Below are 20,287 nucleotides of genomic sequence, written 5' to 3' on the forward strand. Positions count from 1 at the left end.
CGTTTGTGCTGGTCCTTCTAGACATGGGTGGGTAAATTTCTGAATAGAAATTGCCTACCTACTCCAGATGGGTCTCCAAAACAAAATTCAGATTCTTGCAACCTAATTATTTCACAGAGATTTTGTATATAGACAGTGAAACACCCTGAGTAAATGGCAGGCTGATATTGTTGGAGGCAGCATTTGTCCAGTTCTGTCTCCACCTCTGTCCACACTGCCTTTATAGTTTCCTCTCTTTTAGCACTATAGTTAGTTAGAGCCACATTCCTCACTAACACCCATCTTCTCCAGGTTTTAGCCCACGTATTAAAAAATGAGAACCCCAAAGTTACAGGAAATTCTATTTCTCCTTCCCTTGTATCCTTAACACTACGCAAACGGTTTATAAGTCACTGGTGCTTTATTAGTATTTTGTAAGTGGGATGAAATGGGCAGGATGGTACAAATATCTGCCTCACTTTTTCAGCTCGAAAAAAAGGCTAAAAAGGTTTCCTGTCCATTTAAGTTTGCACTGCCAGAATATAAACACAAAATAGTCACAGGCAGTCACTCTGAGCATCTGAAACATTTTAAAAGGCACCATTCAGGGCTCCCTGCAAACACATTTTTATGTTCGCCATGCCCAAGTCAGGGAATGAGCTCACAGTGGCCACCTGCTGCAGACAGCCGGGCTGCCCACGGGTCCAGCCCCCAGGGAAAAGCAGGAACAGAGGCCACAAGCCACCTCTAGCAACACACAGTCTGCGGGGACAGTCTATCCAAAGCAGCAACCTTGGGGCTGTAAGGTGTCTGAGGATCTGGAGGAGTCTCAGCTGCAAGGGAACACACAGAGAGCTACAATGTGGGTCCAAGCAGAAAGTGGTGGCATCGCTGTACCCTAAAGATGGGGAGCAGACAGTGGCAGAGGATGAAGATGACTTATCTGGGAGAAGAAAATTCACAGACATATACTGAGAAATCTCTCCCCGTCCCCTGCATACTCCAGACCCAATATGGACATGGAAGAAGAGATGGCTGACCAAAGGCGAGTCCATACATTAAAAGACTCAGAAACATGTGGATGCCCCGTGGACAGACAGGGAGACCCGTGGAGAGACAGAATAGATGTCCAGGGCAGGTGCCTGCAGGGGAGCTCACTCCCGAAGAGGGGGCATACCCGGGAGTGGTGCTGTGCATCCCCGACTGCAGCCAGGCTTGTGTGCAGTTCACAGCATGAGCTTTGGGGCATAGACCCATGTGCTCCAGTCCTGCCTCTGTCTCCCACTAGCTCTGCTGTTTGGGGAAAGTGATTTAAGACACTCCAAGCATCTGCTCCCTCATCTGTGAAGCAGGTGTAATAAAAATGCCAACCTTCATAAGGTTGACTGGGAATAAAATAATTCATATAAAGCACTTGCCATTAATGACGGCATAAGTGATTATTATTATACCAATTCAGAGTCCTAAATGCTTTTATTCTCTCTCTCCTCTCTTCCTCTTTCATATAAAGTACCTACAATACAACCCAAAAATTCATACAGTATTTAATTCTAAAAAAAGAACATAAAGGACAAGTTCCTATAGAGGAGGAAGGGAGAGTCTGGTAAGAAATCACTAATGAACAAGTACTAAGTTTGTAAAAATCTGAGCAATTTACTTGCCTTCCTTTAAAAGTCATCAAACCCACAAGGGTTAGAGAAACCAATGATAGAAATCATGAATAAGTGACTGCCAAAGCACTCTACAAGGAGATAAGTGCTCCGGGAAAGTCAGGATAAGGAGGTCAGGAATGTCTGGTGGTAGGAGGGGAAGGTGCAGTGTGAAACAGAGTGGCCAGGAGAGGCCTTGTTGAAAAGCTAATGTTAAGCAACGATCTGAAGCAGAGGAAGGAGTGAATCATGAGAATATCGGGGAAGAGCATTCCAGACCGAGGGAACAGCTATGCAAAGTCCTCAGGTGGGGCATGGGTGGCAAGAGCGAGGGGCCCCCGCCAAAGCCTCCATCAGAGCAACCAGGTGGCCGATGTATCGTGGTGCTCACCTGGCATTGCATGGGGGCCTCTCAGGACCCTTCCTGCAGGAGAGGGAGGAAAATGGACAGTCGCTCCATAGCTGGGGAAGACTCAGTGATGAGTATGGACTGGGCAGGCAGGGCAGGAGCAGCGTGCATGCAGGGCTCTGCTGTGTTCAGTACTTAAAAGCCCAGAGGGCATGGCCCGCCAACTTCACATTGCTCTGGACAATGTACTCATCACGAGAATCAAGCTTCAGAACCATCCCAAGAGGAGGGCCTGAGTGGCTCCATTGCCAGCCTAGCAGCACAGAGCCCGCTTAAGATCCTCTGTCCCTCCTCCACTTGAGCACATGCTCTCTCTCTCTCTCTCAAAAAATAAATAAAACGTTACAAAAAAAAAGAATTAAAGAAAAAATTTCCAAAAGGACTGGCCAAAACCAATGCTCTAGCACTTCACAGGTACAAGGTGCTTGGGAAACAGCTTTTTAAAAAAAACCTCTTTCGAGTGCACCGAGAGAAATCATCCCAATTTTTAAATAACAGCTAATGCCCCAAAGGACAAGATCTAGTAAGAGCCAGGAATGTGAGTCAATTACTTAAAGCAGAAACAGATTCTGTAGGGGAGGCCACATTAAGAAAACACTGAGTGGCCACTCAAAGGAAGGAGGAGGCGCAGGGGAGGGCCTGGCCGAGCCAGGAGGAGCCCCCGGGGGGTGCAGGGCCCCGCAGCAGGGGCAGTGTGCGCTCACAGGACAGGACTTGGGCTGGACGGGACTCAGCAGTCACCCGTATGAGCGCCAAGGAATGAGGGCAGTTAGGCTGGGGAAGAGCTGTAGAGGAAGCGGTGGTCTCCATGACCCCCTGCCATCTGAAGAACAGGAAGTACAAGTATGTTCCGTGTGGCCGCAGAGACCAGGGATGGAAGGACAGGGAGCAGGATGTGGCTCAATCCAAGAAGTTCATCTGAAAATTCAGAACTGTTCTAAAACGGGGCAGGCTGCCATGGCCTTACTACGCTCCCAGCCACCCAGCACCAAGAGTTTTAAACCCATTACTGTGGCACATTTCAATACATTAAATACATCACCACAGGCCTGTCTCCACAATCCCCGCGAGGCACGGCCACTACGATACTGGGGCGCTATTGTGAAACCTCGAAATCCCACTGCTGGTGTTACTGCTGTTCTGTTGTTTCAACCACAAATCACAGCTCAGCGCCCCCTCCTGGGTCTCCCTCCAGTCCCTGCCCCTTCTTCCCCGCCCTCCCCAACCCCTCACAGGGCGCTGCGAGGACCTGGGGGGGGAAGAGAGCTCAGTGGTGGGCGGGTCTCTCCACCGAGGCAGGGGAAGAGTGAGGCAAGGCCATCCCGCTCACACTGGCAGTTAAGAGAAATCCAAACCCCTGCCATTAGGCAAGGCAGCTCCCCCAGGGGCTCCACGCAGCAGGAAGGCCCCACGGCGCCCCCATGTGGAGGGGCTGAGGCAGGAGAAGCAGGGGGCCCAGAGTACCAGAGGGACCTTCCACACCACAGGAGGGAACTTTACACTGGAACTTTACACCTTCGCTTCACTGATTTTCTTTCTAATCTACGAATTCTGAAAGCACCTGGGTGGCTCAGTCAGCTAAGCATCCAACTCTTGACCTCAGCTCAGGTCATGATCTCACAGTTCGTGAGACTGAGCCCCGCGTAGGGCTCTGTGCTGACAGCATGAAGCTTGCTTGGGATTCTCTCTCTCCCTCTCTACCCCTCCCCTACTCATACTCATGCACTCTGGCTCTCTCTCAGAATAAACAAACATTTTAAAAAACTGTCAGTAGAAACATCATGCTCCCTCACATCAGTCAGTGTGGTAACAGGCATAATTAATCCTGTATCACAGGGGAGAAGTTTCAACAGCTTCCAGTTCACGGCTCTTAAGGGGAAAAGCTGGGATTTAAGTGAGGCCACTTTGCTCCAGCCCTCGGAAGACGTCCTTCAATGAGCTCTAAATTCCTTCCCTAAGTGCACCTTCACAGCCACCCCAGGCCCTCCCATGCTGACAGGGGAGCTCTCTGCTCTCCATCAATTTGCGAGCGACCCTCAGCGGGCTGCCAGGTGGACTTTCAGGTACTCCTGAGCACTGTGTCCAGTGGGGGCGATGAAAAATACCATCTGAGAGCATCAGCCCTGTTCTCAGGTCCTGGGAGACCATGCTGCCCAGGCTTCGGGATACTGGGGGGATCCGCTCAGCGCTCCAGCCTCTGGCGGAACAATCCATCGTCCCATCCATTCACTACAAACTTGTGCCCAACAGTGTTGGCTAGCCCAGAATTCATCAAGGAACCCTGTCAACTGCAAACGCCACAAACAAGAATGCAGTTTGGGGTGAAACATCCGTTTCGTACAGTATCTCCAGGCTTAACCAATTAAAAACAGAAGCTTCCAAAAAGAGAAGCTGGACACCCACGGCGGGGCTGGTGCTTCTACCTGCTGGGCCACACAAGGCCATGTTCTCCTGTGCTGCCCACGGCTCATTCCAATCGCCCATTTGACCTCGGGGTCCCCCCAGAGAAGCAAACATTTGCCAGCACTGACTAACCTTCTGACTCCAGTTCCTCAGACCCCGACTGGGAGACACCAGTGTCCATCTGGGAACTCGCCACACTTCCTCACACAGGCAGAGAGCAAGCAGTCCCGGGGCGGGGCCTGCAGAGCTCACTGCATTTCCTCAGCGGTCAAAGCACCCACGAGGAGTACAGCCCCCTAGGCTGCGCACTTTACAGGCCTGGTGTTTTCCACAGCTACCAGCCCAGCAGACCCCTTTGGCTCAGAAACGTATAGAGGGAACTAGGTCACACCATCTGGCTGTTGGACTTTACCAGACAATCTGCAAAAATGAAAATGAACCTTTCAACCTTCTAAACCGATACCCACTGAAATAACTCCATTTAATGACTTAAAAAAATCTCACTGCATTTATAAGGCCAGTCTTTCCAGCGTTCCTTTAATCTTGCTCCTGCTGGGAAACAACAGTATAGGAAGCTTAACACCAGTGCTCCAATCTCAATAACGGTTAACAAAAATAACTGTATCACTTTACATTTGTATGTCTTTAGGTTTCCAAAGTATTTTTGCATTTATAATTTATTGTCATCCCATGAGCCTGGAAAAGCCAACATTCACTCTAACCATTTTATGACTCAAGGTAAGTGAAGTTATAGGATTTATATCACAAAGCTGGTGGAGCCCAAACCAGGCTCTTGTTTAATTTGGCAAAGGAGGGGCGCCTAAGTGGCTCAGTTGGTTAAATGTCTGACTCTTGATTTCAGTTCAGGTCATGACCTCATGGTTCATGAGATCGAGCCCTGTGTCAGGCTCTGTGCTGAGAGTGTAGAGCTGGCCTAGGATTCTCTCTCCTTCTCTCTCTGCCCCTCCCTAACTTGCATGTGCACTCTCTCTCTCTCTCTCTCAAAATAAATAAACTTCAAAAAAAAATTAGCAGAGGATGTGTTTTTTAAATTACATATTAAGGAGAGCTCTGAGGTAAGGGTAGGGGAAGGAGGAAGAGTGGGAAGCAGCAAGAAAGAGGGCAGAGGGCAAGGGGCATGAGGAGTGGGCAGGGGTCCTCCCCCAGGGCAGCAGTATGGAAAGTACTCTGGAAACTCTCAGGGCAGCCTATGCTGCTTCTTAACAGATGCACAGAAGTGCATCAAGGGGCAAGAATGAATCTGTGCTACACGTGGTCTGAGAAACTCAAGTAATCTTTGAAAGTCTACTGTTTTGCTTTGCTTTTCTAAAGAAAACAAAAGCTTTCTGATTAAAGAACATTACAGAAAAGAAATACCTGCTGTTGAAAAATCTGGGTCGAGAAAAAGCTTTAAGTTTAGAACTGGATTTAAACTCGTTTTTTACATTGTAACTCAGCATAGGAAGGCCCAGAGACAGACAGTCCCAGCACACTCCGCCTGGGAGACACAGGCGGAATGGGGGAGGGGGGGCACAAGACGGTCTTCCCCCGACTCCAGACCGAGGGGCAGCAACGGAAGAGGCACGGAGGTTCCGAGGGGAACCAGAGTGCCGGGTCAGGGAGCACCCCTGCAGCCAGGCTGTGCTAAACCGACACTCGGACTGCAGCCAGGGAACGCGGGGGCAAGGGAAGGAGGCAAGTGGGGCATCAAGGACTCCCACCTGCAGCTAAGCAGTCACCATAGCTCACAGATCAGACATCCTGACCCATCTGCCACAGCCATATGCTCACCATCCAGAAACACTGCTACCACTGAGAGAACCGGTTGAGACTTTCTTGAGTCTTCTGAAAACAGGCCCGAGACCCTCCACATCCCCACGTGCCCCGGGTGAGCGGTCGGCACAGCTCAGCAGAGGCGCCCTTTTCCACACAAGGTGCCGCAAGCTGCCGGGTCCACTCACAGGCTTCCCTGGAACCTGAGGATCCCCTGCAAACAGCGGCAGGCCTTGTCATTTGAGCTTCTTAGCGAGGCAGCTTTAAACTCGGGAGAATTCTGACTTGAAATCTCACTTCAGCTCTCCTTTCACCGAACGCACTGCTGTGACGCACGCCAGCATCCACCCGGTTTGTTTCCAGGGTGTACGGTACCTTCGTATCTGCTGGGAGAATCGCACGCTTTCTGTGGGGTCGCCACTCGGAGGAATATCTGCTGCCGCCAGGAGTGTCTCCGCGTCTTCACGGGGGTCCCGCGGACATCGCCAAGGTGGTTAGCTTTGGAGTCAAAGTCCCTGAAAGCACAAGATGATGGCTTTATGACTGACGGGGAGATATAATAAGGTATTTTAGCTTGACTTTTTGTTCTTAAACAAAACACTACATTATAAATTATCTTTGTATAAGAGAACATAATCAGATAATCACGGACGTTGAATCAAGCCCACAGGGGGTCAATGCTCCGAAGGCACTGCTTTCTCAGAGGATGCATTTCATGAAAAGAGCAAGATTACATGCCCTTAATTCATTTCCCCTGTAAAAGGCATTAAGAAATACGCTCCACAGATCATTAGCTTCCCATTTCCTTTCTTGGTGCCACTTGAGAAAAGAGAAAGTGCTGACAGGGACACTGGCACCAGGACCAACTTCCCCCCTGGGCTGCGGATGGGAGTGTTTTCTCGGCACAGGTGTGTACCTCCACAGATGGCCACAAACATGAGTAAAGTTCAATTACACAAGCCAATCCAGGCAGCGATTACACGGTTACTTGACAACGACAACAATCTTAACGTTTATATTTTTAAAAGTACAAAAAAGGTATGTTTATCAACACAACACTTGTAGTCTAGTCAGTGATTTTCTTCCCCTTTGCAGGATACCGTGGGGAGCCTGGTGACTTCCACCTGCAGCTAAGCAGTCACCACAGCTCACAGATCAGACATTCTGACTCATCTGCCACAGCCATATGCTCACCATCCAGAAACACTGCTACCACTGAGAGAACCGGTTGAGACTTTCTTGAGTCTTCCGAAAACAATGCATTAATAAACTAGTCCTAGTCAAAACTGGAGAACAAGTTGACTTTTTTTCAAGTGACATTCGGTAAGAAAGCATAAGAAAGAAGATAACAATCCTTTAGCTAAAATGATTTAAGTGTCAAAAAAAACAGCTGAAAAATCCCTGTATATCAATAGTTCAACACTTGTACCCAGGCTTGATATATCTAAATTAAACCCTACCTTTTTGTGCTCATAAAATCAGAGGTGTTATTTTCATCTACAGGAGCCAGAAATTTTAGAAAGTTTGGCACAGAGGAAGAAGAACGAAGTTTTTTCCGCAGGGCATTACGGTAGGAGATGCTGAGAGTTTGGTTGCGAAGAGAGTTTAGGATAAAGAGATACAAACACAAAAAGTATAAAATATAAGCTTCAAAATAAACACTTCAGTTCTCACGCTAAGAAAATTAAATCAGGTAAGAAATTTAAGTTTACAAATGAGATTTAACTTTTGTATTCAGTCAATAAAATTCTATTTAAATGAGTGGAATCTACGAGTGACTTTGAGAACATCAGTCCATTCAGCCATGCGCGTGGATAAGCTCTAGAGACCTGCTGTACGACACAGTGCCTGTGGTTAGCAATGCTGGGCTGTGCACTCTAAAAATGCACTAAGAGCATCTCATGTTAAGCGTTCTTATCAGAATACAATAAAACGTAAAAAATCAGTCCATCTCCCAAAATGACTTTTCCTTTCAACTGGAAAAAAATAACTTTGCTAAATTAATGATGAAGTTTCTGATTTGGCACAAACCCCAGTACATACGATCAAATGCAGTTGCTGATTGTGTGTGTGTGTCTGTGTGTGTACAGCAGGGCAGGGGCAGGTGAAAATAAGTATATAAGAAATGGCTTGACATCAAGACCTGGCAATAGTAACTAATCCATAGTAAATTAAGTCAGTTCGGATGACAGACTGAAAATAAAATCAAAAACAGACCAGCGCGCGTGCACACACACACACACACACACACACGCAGATGCAGTGGCCCCGGGTTCTCTCCCGCATGCCATGCAGCTCATCCTCTCTGTGTGAACCTCCCGGGAAGACAAACCACACTGAACTTGCCGTGTGAGTGTGCTCACCTCTTTGGCACAGCATTCCCACTTTGTTCTCCGCTCGAGCTATGCTTTAGGTACTTAAAAAAATTTGGCGAGGAGGCAGAGGGGTTAAGACGAGGTGGAGGAGCAGGAGCTGAAGACTGACCTGAGCAACTTTTAGACTCGCCAACGGGTGGATGATTCACACTAAATAGCAATTAGAGAGAAAGCGCGATTAGCGGGAAGAGGAGGGGACACCGGTGGGGTGGGGGGGGGGGGGGAGAGACACAGAGGGATCAGGCAAGAACGGGCTAGGCTGCCGGTGTCCCCATATGTAAACACCAGCTGTCACGGAGCCAGAGGGCTGCTCTTCACTTCTCTTCTGCGTCCACTGTCTCGTTGGCAAAGGTAGTTCTCAGTTTAAAAAAAAAAAAAAAAAAAAAAGGAGCATTCTTGACCATTCCTCACAAATGTGCGCACCCAACAGTACTTTTTCCTCTGTTCCCTTTTGAGGAACTGACAGCAATTTTTTTTGTTTTTTATTTAAACCAAAAGCAAAGGAAAGCAAAACAAACTCCAGAGTTTTTAAAATACATTTCTCTTTAAAATGAACAATAACTGGCCTTGAGTTCAGTGTCTCATTTCTCGTGTGTAAATGAGGGAAGAGTTCACAAGGGAGCGGAAAGCAAAACGGGTCTGCTGTGGGGGGGCAGGGGGAGGCGAGCACTTCTCCATCGTCTCCTCACCTCTGGCCAGCAAGACGCATCAGGAAGCTGCATTCTTGGGGGAGCAGGGAAATGTACTGTCAGGGACACACATTTCCTACCACCTCGGCTCGTGTGAAAACTGCAAGCTTAGCAAGAGAACTAGGAATCTCTGGACAAGGATGTTTCCATGATCGCTGAAAATGCCAGAAAGAGGGCTGGGAAGGCAGCAGGGGGCAGAAGTAATGGGTATACAGGGTTTTAAGAAGATGACAAGAACCCCATAAACCCTCCAACTATGCTTGTCTCTAAAATGTCTTATGTTAAATACTACCTTCTGCTGTGCCTCCTCCTTTGGGGTCATATATGCAACCAAGTTCTCAAAAACCATCATAACTATTCTCAATGGCCGACTGGAAAAAAGCCGAGAGACTTTGCTACGTCCTTCAAATACTGTTTCATTTCTGTACTCATAACATTTCAAACACCTCTGTACAGACTCTGACTCTGCATTACCCGTGCATGACCCTCACGGACACACGTCAGTCCAGGGAAGGCAGCAACTACATGTAGGTGTGGCCCTTATATATATTATGAAGTGAAGGATTTTAAAAGATTTTTAGTTTTTTAAAGATTTTTAAACTCTATGACCATCTATGGTCTCTGACAGTTAGGGTCAAATTAATTGCCAAGGGACCCCGGAAGGAACTAGGAGAATTTCTACTACTACATTGCTTACCCATCTCTATCACCAGGAAATTCGAAACACTCATGACAGCCAAATTATTGAAATTAGTAAATCTGGTTAGCAAAATCTAGAACTCTCCCACGGAAGATTTCAGAAAGCCTCTGTTCCAATTGTGTCACCCACAGAAGCTAAGTGAATTTGCCCAGGTCACAAGGCCTGCCCGGTCGGGACAGAGCAACACCCAGAACCCAACACCGTGCGTCTACAGAGGCATCCACACCGCCTCTCACGCTCTGCTGGGAACTGAACGCTGCCTCTCCCTCCCACCACAGAAATGTTCCAGGTTTACAAATGAGTGGACTCACCTGCTCGCCCCTTGGCCGTTTTCCGTCACAGCCAGCAGCTAAGCTCCAGTACTCCTGCCTCTCACGGTGCTGGAGCCGTGATTACTACGTGCTTAGAGGGCCATTTCTGCTCCGTTTTTACCTGCTTCCTCCAGATCCCTGTACTTGCTACTTGAACAAGTAATAAGGGTCTCTTACATCTACACGTTTCCCATGGGAGGAAGGTGGGGGAGGAACAGAACACGCCTTCAGGCTTTGGCTTTTTAAGCCAAGAGCAGAACCTGACTCAAGTCTCTCTCTCACCCAATAAACATACCTGGGCTGCACATACCTGGTTAATAACAGATATGCCCCAGCTATTTTTGTAAAAACAGATTTACATTTTTAAACAAATCTTACTTTCGTTCATGAGGCGTCTCTGTGCTCACTGAGTGATACCTCGTAAGTTTCCTCTGGGCGACCCCTGGAGACCCCTGTGCCGGTTCTGGAGGCTCCTCGCATTGCACAGGGAAGTGACTCAGGGTGTTCGCCCGCCTTCTGAAGCCCTGCTGGGGCGTCAGTGGGGCAGGCTCTTCAGCGGGCCGGCTCTCCGAGTCACTGGACAGGTCATCCGAGGAGCCGAGGAGCCTGAAGGAGCTGTCAGAGGCGGGCACAGCCTCTCTGTCACACCCAGATGGCTCCTGGTGGTGGGGGGACAGCAGGTCAGACACATCACAGGGAATCTGTGAGACTTACAAACCTCTCATCCCAGTGGCAGGAAAACATTTTGATATATAAGCACATCTGACTATAATGCCACCTAGAGGCCACCAAAAATAGAAGGAAATGAAGGCTCATTAAGTGCCAGCTCATCAGAGACAAAATGTTATTAGGCTGCTGGACCACTAGGGAGACTGCCCCAATGCAAGCTGACGGAGGGACTGTTGTAAGCAAAGCTGTAAACAATCCCGTCTCCCTGTAAAAGACTCTACTGTGCTTTCAAGAAGCATGTGGAGTCTTGTAGAACTTGTCTGCCCAGTTTAAACAAATCAAGAAGTTCTTTATCTCTGCCGAGTGTGTATTTTATACCTGCATTTTAAGGCTCTCTGATTTTGATCTAATGTTGACATTCAACTTGGTAATCCTGAGGTTAAAAACTATATCCTATATTATTCTCACAATATGAAAAATCTCTCCTTAGGCACTTCTTGCCACAATTCAGGGCAAATCATTTAACTTCTTTCTGTACCTAAATTTTTCTCATCTATAAAAGGGTAGAATGAAGATTTACCTCACTGGGTTTCAAGAGGTAAGCAAGATAATACAAGTGAGAGTTTGCTGTAAAATGTTATACCAATATAAGTTACTGTACCAGGAATTCAGTGGATCTACTGAGTGGGTAACTCACACATCTATTGGGAATCATGACAATATTTCAATACCATTGCCTTTCAAGATTCATACTTTTTCAAAGAGATGTACTACTACTCAGGCAATCCTATGCTTAGTGCGGCACCCAAGACATGGTTGGTGGCCAATATATTCTTTTCCAGGCAAAAAATGTAAAATAAGGGGAGGTATACCAGTTTGCCCCTGAGGAAATTGCTAGAAGAGATAAATAAATCAACATGAAAAAAGTAAAATGAAATGAATGCATGTCATGATGGACTGGAGAATCTAAATTCTATGTGTTCACTTAATATACAGTGGAGTACCTTCCAAATGGTAGGCACTAAAGATTTTCATTTTTAGAAATATATGTTTATTGAGAGGAGAGATTATATACATTTAATTCTCAAGGAATTAGATAGGAAAAACTTAATTCCCAACATACTATGAAATATTAATTACCTTTAAACATGGCAGAAATTTTCCATTCTTTAAGACCCTGTAGTTCCAAAGATCCTTTTAAGGATTTAAAATTTTGTCTAAGGGGCACCTGGGTGGCTCAGTCGGTTAAGCGGCCGACTTCGGCTCAGGTCATGATCTCGCGGTCCGTGAGTTCGAGCCCCACGTCGGGCTCTGTGCTGACAACTCAGAGGCTGGAGCCTGTTTCAGATTCTGTGTCTCCCTCTCTCTGACCCTCCCCCGTTCATGCTCTGTCTCTCTGTCTCAAAAATAAATAAACGCTAAAAAAAAATTTAAAAAAAATAATAAAATTTTGTCTAAGACAATACATCATAGCAAACAATCTCCATTATGCAAGGCTGTTCATCTCAACTTTTATTAATATCCCTCCAAATTACAGGAAAGAGCTAATCCTCAGCTTAATCTTACACCTAAAAGGGCCACTCGGATGTTCCTCAACTCTTAGATGATCAATTTCTGGGTTAAGATCCAATTACATAAAATAAGTATCTTTACAATAGTTTCTCAATCTCAGGATAAAAAAAGATGTAAAGAAGTACACATAAAGATCCTCCCACACACAACTCAAACAGGTGGCTTCTGAAAGTTGTGTTTCTCTTAAGATTACCTAGAAATTCAAGTTACATGTGTGTTCCTAGATCTGGGCTTTGGAGAAGAATGCAAAACAAACAATAAGACTTCCTGGAAAAGTCACTGGAGTGACATGAACGTCACGGTTATCTTTATTTGCACTGGTCTGGAATGCTTCTCCCTGTCCACTGCCACAGGTAGAATGCCTATACTTGAAAATGAAATTCAAAAGCACCACTGCTCCTGCTCCCGTGCTTTCTGTGCTTCCGTTGATCAAAATAACTTCCCTTCCACTTGTTCCCGGGACTGCTAAGTAACCATCCTGTCTTATTCGAAACTCTCAGGGCTCCTACTATATTCTGCTTGATGCTGGTGTTGAGTATCTGTCATCTCCCAGATAAGTTCCTCAGGGCAGGGGCTTTGTCCCACTCATCTGTATACGGCAGATAAACCATACCATTTCCAAACTTGAAATAAACTGTGGGGTAGAACCAGTATGTGGTGGATGGAGGTCAGATGATGCTCTGTCCCACTAGATTTTAACTCAGAAAATCATATTCAGAAGACTGGTGTCTAGGGCCTCGCTCCCCAGGGGGGAGAGCGGTGCACAGACCTCAGAGCTTGTCAGAAATGCAGCATCTCAGGCCCCACACAGGTCTACTGAATCAGAATCTGCATTTTCACCAGAACCCCATTAAAGGTGCACCTGAGAATCTGAGAAGCACCCTTTCAAGGCAGTGTTTCTCAAGTAATAGACTTTTTGTCCCAAGCAATAGACATTTTTAAAGTAAAAAAACAACTGAAAATAACATTATGTATCAGGTTGTCTACAGCAAATATTGTTTTGTGAAATTTTAATTTTGGGTATAAGTGTGTATGTATGTTTGTGAATCATTTTGCTACATTAAATGAGTTTCTTGCTGTTGGCTATGGTCTAAAAACTTTGAAAGCCACATGCGCAGGAGGAAACTCAGAAGAACTTAAGAGTTCCTGTGGTCAGGAGCCGGCCTCCACAAAACTTCCCTCTCATTTGCATCTGTCAGAGCTCTGGTAGCAGAAGGAAAGCTGGCCTCCCTAGCACAAACCCCAAATTCACTTTCTGGTGGTTAAAAAAGCTGAAAATGCTTAAATGTCTAGAAAGTAAGAAATTAACACAAGGACAGAGACACAGGTTTGTTGCTGAACAGAACCACAGGCTTGCTCACTATCACAAAGCCGTGCTTGGTGACGGACGCGAGGGGTGGAGCTCAGCTATTTATGAAAACAGTAGTATTTCATTATAATCACAGAGCTAGCCCAAGGGTAAAGTTCGTTCAGGAACTCAGGTCCCATATTTCATGGAACTCCCAGACCCACTCTTGAGGTGTTCCCAATTTCAATTATTTTCAACACAGGGAAAGAAGTCCATTGGCTGCGTTGTGATAAATTATCTCTTAATGGTCTAAAATTGACATCTTGTTGGGGCGCCTGGGTGGCTCAGTCCATTAAGCGTCCGACTTCAGCTCATGTCCTGATCTCGAGGTTTGTGAGTTTGAGACCCGCTCAGGCTCTGTGCTGATGGCTCAGAGCCTGGAGCCTGCTTCAGATTCTGTGTCTCCCTCTCTCTGCTCCTCCCCCGCCTGCACTCTGTCTCCTCTCTTTCAAAAATAAACACTAAAAAGGATTAAAATAAAATAAAATAAAATTGTCATCTTGCTTCTTTGCTTACAGAATGGCCATCTGCTTTGTTATGTGAAACTTCTAAGTTACAGAATTGCAAGACCAGCCCTCCCCCTGCACCAAGAAGTCTGCCGGCACCAAACTTTTCATGATTAAAGACAGGAGGCTTCCTTCATTCCCTTTGTAGGCTCTGCAGGTGACAGATGAGCATGAACCACGTCACATAGAGGGAAACGCGCTTACTTTGCTGGTGTTACTTAATGTGCTAGACAAGGAGCTGTCCAGATCCAGACTGGCAGAATGTTCCTGTAGGCCTCTGGCTTTATTACCCTACAAAAAGAAAAGCAGTCAAGTTACGCTCCCTTAGGCTTTTGCAAAGGCATCAGCTAGAAGCAGCGTGGTCTAGCTAAGCATCTCAGGAAAAATGCATCTAGTGAGAAATGCTGCTGAGCACATACGTGCATTAAGATAACCAACACTGCTGTCTTTTTTTTTTTTTCTTAACCACACATCAACCTAAATGTTCTTGAGCACCTCGTGGATTAGTCATTTGGCAGGGACGAGGGGCAGAAAGAAGAGAGAATCTGTGAGGAAAAGCAAGAGCTAGAGCAAGCACACTCAACACCTCTCTCCCAAGTCATGAGCTGTCACAACCTGCCTGCTGTATGACAATCAGACAACATTCTACTTGGGGGGTCCCAAAGGTGGCCACCTGGTTTTGTAAATGGATGTTTTTGAATTATCTCTAAGGATGCTGCAAAGTGTTCAGAAATATCTTCAAACAAAATAAAATTCAGTTTTCTTTCAAAAACAATTAAGTATGACTTAAATGGATTGTGTCATGAAATTAAAAAAACAAAAACAGAAACAAAACTATAAGATACTGCAAGCTCCAGAATGGTGTGAAATGTTGAAAGAAAATCAAACTCTGCTTTCTCAGGAGTGCCGTGAAAGGTTATCTGCACCTGTTGGGGTGGGGAACACAGCAGGTAATTTCTTAAGGAACTCCCACATTGGTATCTACGTATACTTCGTTCTTCCTGTAGAGCTGCAGTCTGCAAACTTCTCTGTTTTAAAGAGCCACACAATAAATCTCTTATCTTAGGCTTTGTGGCAACTACTCAACTCTGCACAAAAGCAAACTAAGGAAACAGGTAAATGAATGGATGTGGCTGGGTTCCAAAACTTTATTTACAAAAACAGGAGGTGGGTGGCGTTTGGCCCAAGAGCCACAGTTCACTGACCCGCCACAGAGAGTTCCAGACACATACCAGCAGCAGCCGATGGTAAATGGTTTTCTAGGCTGTGCCTGGTGGCACTTAGGGAGAACTGGACCCACACTTTACCGTACTCTGTGCCCTTCACAGAGGCCGGCCAATGAAGAACATCCTTTTGGGAAACAAAAAATACCATGGAGTATAAGAGAATTGGTTTTAACCTAAACCAAGTTAAAAAGTGTCAGTAACATTGCTGTAAGACAGAGAAGACATTAAAAAGCTTTTACCCTCCTAGATTTTATAGCAAACACTCAATGGCACAAAAGCAAAGATTTAAGGGGCGCCTATCTGGCTCAGTGGGTAGAACATGTGACTTGATCTTGGGGTCAAGTTTGAGCCCCGCACTGGGTGTACAAATTACTTACTAAATAAATAAATAAACAAAATTTTATTTAAAAAGGCAAAGAACTGAATCTTATGTTTTCTTTAAAAGTGATTTTCACTTAAATTAGGAGAGATTATGCTACTTACCCGGGACAAAATACTTTCTAAAGACTCTGTTAAAGATCTCTTTGCTTTGTTTTTCAGCATATCCAGCCTCAGTCGAGCGGCACTAGGTGGTAACTCACTTCCAATATTCTCCGCTGCAATCTGTGATGTCTAAAAAGTGAAACCATGAAAAGTTAAGTAAGTCACTTACAGCTTCCTTCCTTCCTTCCTTCCTTCCTTCCTTCCTTCCTTCCTTCCTTCCTTCCTTCCTTCCTTCCTTCCTTAAGGAATGATAAGTCTCCAGGATGCATCTTTTTGCCCCAGGCCATGATTCTGATCCTGTGCCCTCATCTGCTCCTCCACGGCATGGCTGCAGGTCCAGGAACTAGTTTGCCTCGAAGAGTTGCTCTGACTGCTCCAAATGAAAGGTGCTTGGAAACCACTCAATTAACAAAGTTTGAGAGCTCAGGCTCTGCGGTCAGATCAGAGATGTGTCACTCACTAACTGGCCTTGTACAAGTTACTTTCTCTCTCCTAGCCTTTGTTTCTAGAATCCTCTGTCAACTCAGACCCACCTGAAGATCTAATCATAATGCTGTGTTGTGAGATTAAAACAGGTAAATCATATAAAGCATTGAGCAGAGTTTCTGGTACAAAGGTGGCCATTATTAGCTCTTCAAAGTACATTATAATTTATCTTTGGGGGCATCTCAGAGGTTCAAACAAAATAACTTTTATCAATGAAGAATCCACTCCATCACCCTAAATTAATGCCCTCGTTGCTTTCTGTGGAGCTCTGTCTCCTCCACTTCTTCCTCTCTCCCTCCTAACTGTGTCTGTCACCCTTTCCCTCTGTGCCCAAGCTTGTCCCCCTAACTGACCACAAGATGAAGCTGACAATGTAATGGCATTTGGATGCCAACCGCTAAATGAGGTTTAATGTTACTCATTAACAAAGAGGTATATTTAAAAAAAAAAAACAAAACTACAAAAAACCTCTAGATTAAATTGCTTCCTACCTCTATGGAGTCTTGCCTGATTGCTTTCTGCTAGACAATGATTTTTTTTTTTTTTTTTTAAGAAAACCACATGAACGAGCCCATCCTCCAATACTCTAAACTCCGACCATTCTTTGTTGTTACACATTCAAAGCATGCAGCAAAGTGTACAGACTAATACAACAAATCCCACCCCCACCCCCAGCTCTGGCCAAGTGAACGTGCAGGTGTCGAGAAGAGTGAGGAGCGCGAGCTCTGGAGCTCTGCCCGGGTGAGATGGTCCTCTGCCGCTTCCTAGCTCTGTGGCCTTGGACAGGTAATTACCCGCTGCCCCCTCGGATCATCCACCTGCAGACTGAGGACACACAGGGGGCTCTCCTCACAGAGTGCTCACGAGCATTAGATGAATTAATGCACATGAGAGCACTCAGAACATGCCTGATACTCTGTAAATGTCAGCAATCGTGATTATTAGCTACTGTTTTCTACGTTTAATAGAAAACATGACAGACATCTCTGAAGCCTCCTGGAGCCACTCTCCATTTTTCATCTGCACAAATAAGCCCTCTCCTGAGTCTGGTGTCCGTCAACTCATTTTTTATAACTTTATATATACATATGTATCCATAAAACATATATGATGGTTTACATATAGTGGAAGCTTTACATGAATGTATCATCCTGTACATACTCTTCCATAATGACCTTTTCTCTTTCAATGCTGTTTTTGAGATTTATCCACGTTGACAAATGTTCTTTGATTCACTCACTTTAGTTAGAGTGTAGCAGTTCACCATATGACAACACAATGTGTTCATGTTCCTGTGGTTAAACACAGATTCCCTTCTGTTTTTACAAAGGAGACTGCGCTTATCTCTCTTGAACAGCGCTCCCTACCACACAGGTGAAAGGTTTTGCAAGGGGAGTACTTAGAAATGTCCTTGCTGGGTCTCTACGTCTGTGTGTCTTCACATGTACCAGATACTGTCAAATTTTTCTCCCCTAAATGGTACTAATTCATAGTCCCAGTACATGACAGTTCACTTTTACATGGTATTAGGGGATTTTTGAATTTCTACCGACTTGGCGGATAGAGATGGTCTCTTAATTCGTCTTCCCCTGATTCCTCCGTCATCAAGCATTTTTTTATTTTATTCAGTTATTTGCTGGTCAAAGACTTCATGTCTTGTTTCAAACAATGAAATCCTAATTCACCTATGACTGTCATGTTTTTCAAGGCATAAATGAGAAAGAAAGGTTCTGATAAGAGCTACCTTTTGGCTTTGTCTACTCATCAGCATTTTACTTCTGTAAGAATTAAAATGTGCATTAAAAGAATGACGACCAGCTTAGGACTTCCCTCAGGGGAGACCATCACTTATCTTTGTGTTTTCACAGGGTATACTGAGCACGCTCTGGACACTTCATGCTTGCTCACCGAAAAATGAGTGAATGAGCAGTGAGCACCAGGCAGGCCCATGGGAAACACGTGCCTGAGGGAACAGACCCCCTCACCCAATAGTGACTAAGTGCCCACCAAACATGAGGCACCACGGGCAGGTGCCTGACTCATTGCAGCTGGTCCTGTGCGATCATTTACCAAGAAGGAGCCTGTCCACACTTGAGGCAGCCTCCAGTGCAAAGGGAGGGAGCCACACAGGACCCTCAGGGGCCTGTCCTGGACTCACCGCCGGTCCTCCCACAAAGTTACGAAGCGGTGGGCTTGCTTTCAGACTCCACAGGTTTCCATGAAGTAAAAGCATTTTGAGTGGATTGTTCTGATATGTCAAGAAAACACTGGCTAGGAGACCAGTGACACGTAGCAGAAAACATACAAGAAAAACTGCACTTGGGTCTCTCTTTTTTAAACGAGGTCATATGGACGTCTGTTTGCTTCGTTCAGGGCTTCCTTCCTCTGCCGTCTGACACCATGCTCTTCTAGGTCTATCATATACCCAGTATAATTTCAGTTTAGAAAATAATATATTCCTGGTTTATTTTAAAATAAAAACCTGGGGCGTCTGGGTGGCTCTGTCAGTTGAGCATCTGACTTCGGCTCAGGTCCTATTTCACCTGAGTTTGTGAGTTTGAGCCCTGAGCTGGGCTCGCAGCTGTCAGCACAGAGCCTGCTTCAGATCCTCGGTCTCCTTCTTCCTCTGCCCCTCCCCTGCTCTCTCTCTCTCTCAATAACATTAAAAAAAAACCAAATAAAATAAAATAAGCATCTAGAAGTTTCTCCTTCAAAGGTGATGCTGGTTCATAGATAATTTGGGTCCCCAGAGCAGACTGCACCGCATCATACGGCCCAACCCACGACAGATGGGCAAGCTCTGGGCACAAGAGTCTGGAGCCAAGTTTTAAATTCTGTGGCTACACTAAGTTCTCAGGTCAGAACCCACCAACCTGTGGCGCCACAACGTACCTACTAGGGGCCTTATTCGTCACAACTAGCACCTAGAAGGGGCTTGAGCGTCCGTCAAAAGGAGGATGGACAAAAGCTGTCGTGTTGGCACAAGGAAGGAAAGGGAAGCGCTGACACACACAACAACGTGGATGACGAGCAGGGACATCAGGTGAAGTGGAAGAAGCCAGAAACAATAAAGCACGTACTGTATGATTCCATCCATTAAAGTCCTACAACAGGCAAGATTAGTCTATGGTAAAAATAATCAAAACCATGGTTGTCTGCAGGGAAAAGTAGTGAGGACTAGAAAAGAGGTCCGGGGGTACATTCTGCCATCCACCTTGATGGGAGTCTGGGCCACCTCAATGTATGAAGGCCTCAAAACGCCACAAATGGTACACTCAAGATCTGTGCAACTTACAAGATGTAAATCTCCAAAAACTTATGAACAAATACTGAGTACAGTTAAAAATGTAGCTACGGACTAAGGTATTTGGGAATAAAGAGTATTAATATCAGAAACTTACTTTAAAAGTCATCAAAAACAAGGTGATATAATAGATAGACATACAGGAAAGTAAATATTACAAAATGCTACGAACAGTATAATCTGGATGGTGGGTATGTGAATGTTCACTGTTCCTTTCAACTTTCCTGCATGTCTGAAATCTTTCAAAATAAAATGTCAGAAAAAAACTCTACTGGAAAACGGACCCGGGCAAATCAGTAAGTACTTATAGAACATTTAACTTTGTTAGCTAAGCTCCTAAAAAGCATCATGATTATAATGTCCTTGGACCTCAGACACAATGGCTCCGCCATTCCCTAACACTGC

The 20,287-nt window shown here is 45.5% G+C and overlaps 1 protein-coding gene across 5 annotated transcripts in view; it reads right to left on the bottom strand.

Annotated features, from left to right (window-relative positions):
* Positions 1-20,287, bottom strand: part of TBC1D1 (TBC1 domain family member 1) — a 224,955-nt gene that overhangs the window by 76,614 nt on the left and 128,054 nt on the right. For 3 of the 5 annotated variants that reach the window (XM_019414365.2, XM_019414379.2, XM_019414383.2), the window contains 6 exons: positions 16,093-16,221; positions 14,588-14,674; positions 10,667-10,947; positions 8,577-8,738; positions 7,674-7,793; positions 6,589-6,728 (listed from right to left, as the gene is read on the bottom strand). In XM_019414365.2, coding sequence (XP_019269910.2) covers positions 6,589-6,728; positions 7,674-7,793; positions 8,577-8,738; positions 10,667-10,947; positions 14,588-14,674; positions 16,093-16,221 — 919 coding nt within the window. The remainder of the gene's footprint in view (positions 1-6,588; positions 6,729-7,673; positions 7,794-8,576; positions 8,739-10,666; positions 10,948-14,587; positions 14,675-16,092; positions 16,222-20,287) is intronic. The other 2 variants (XM_019414372.2, XM_019414376.2) reach the window with 2 other exon arrangements.

Source organism: Panthera pardus, unplaced genomic scaffold (assembly GCF_024362965.1).
Source record: "Panthera pardus isolate Hobbes unplaced genomic scaffold, ASM2436296v1 HiC_scaffold_13, whole genome shotgun sequence".
In the NCBI taxonomy this organism is placed as follows: domain Eukaryota; kingdom Metazoa; phylum Chordata; class Mammalia; order Carnivora; family Felidae; genus Panthera; species Panthera pardus.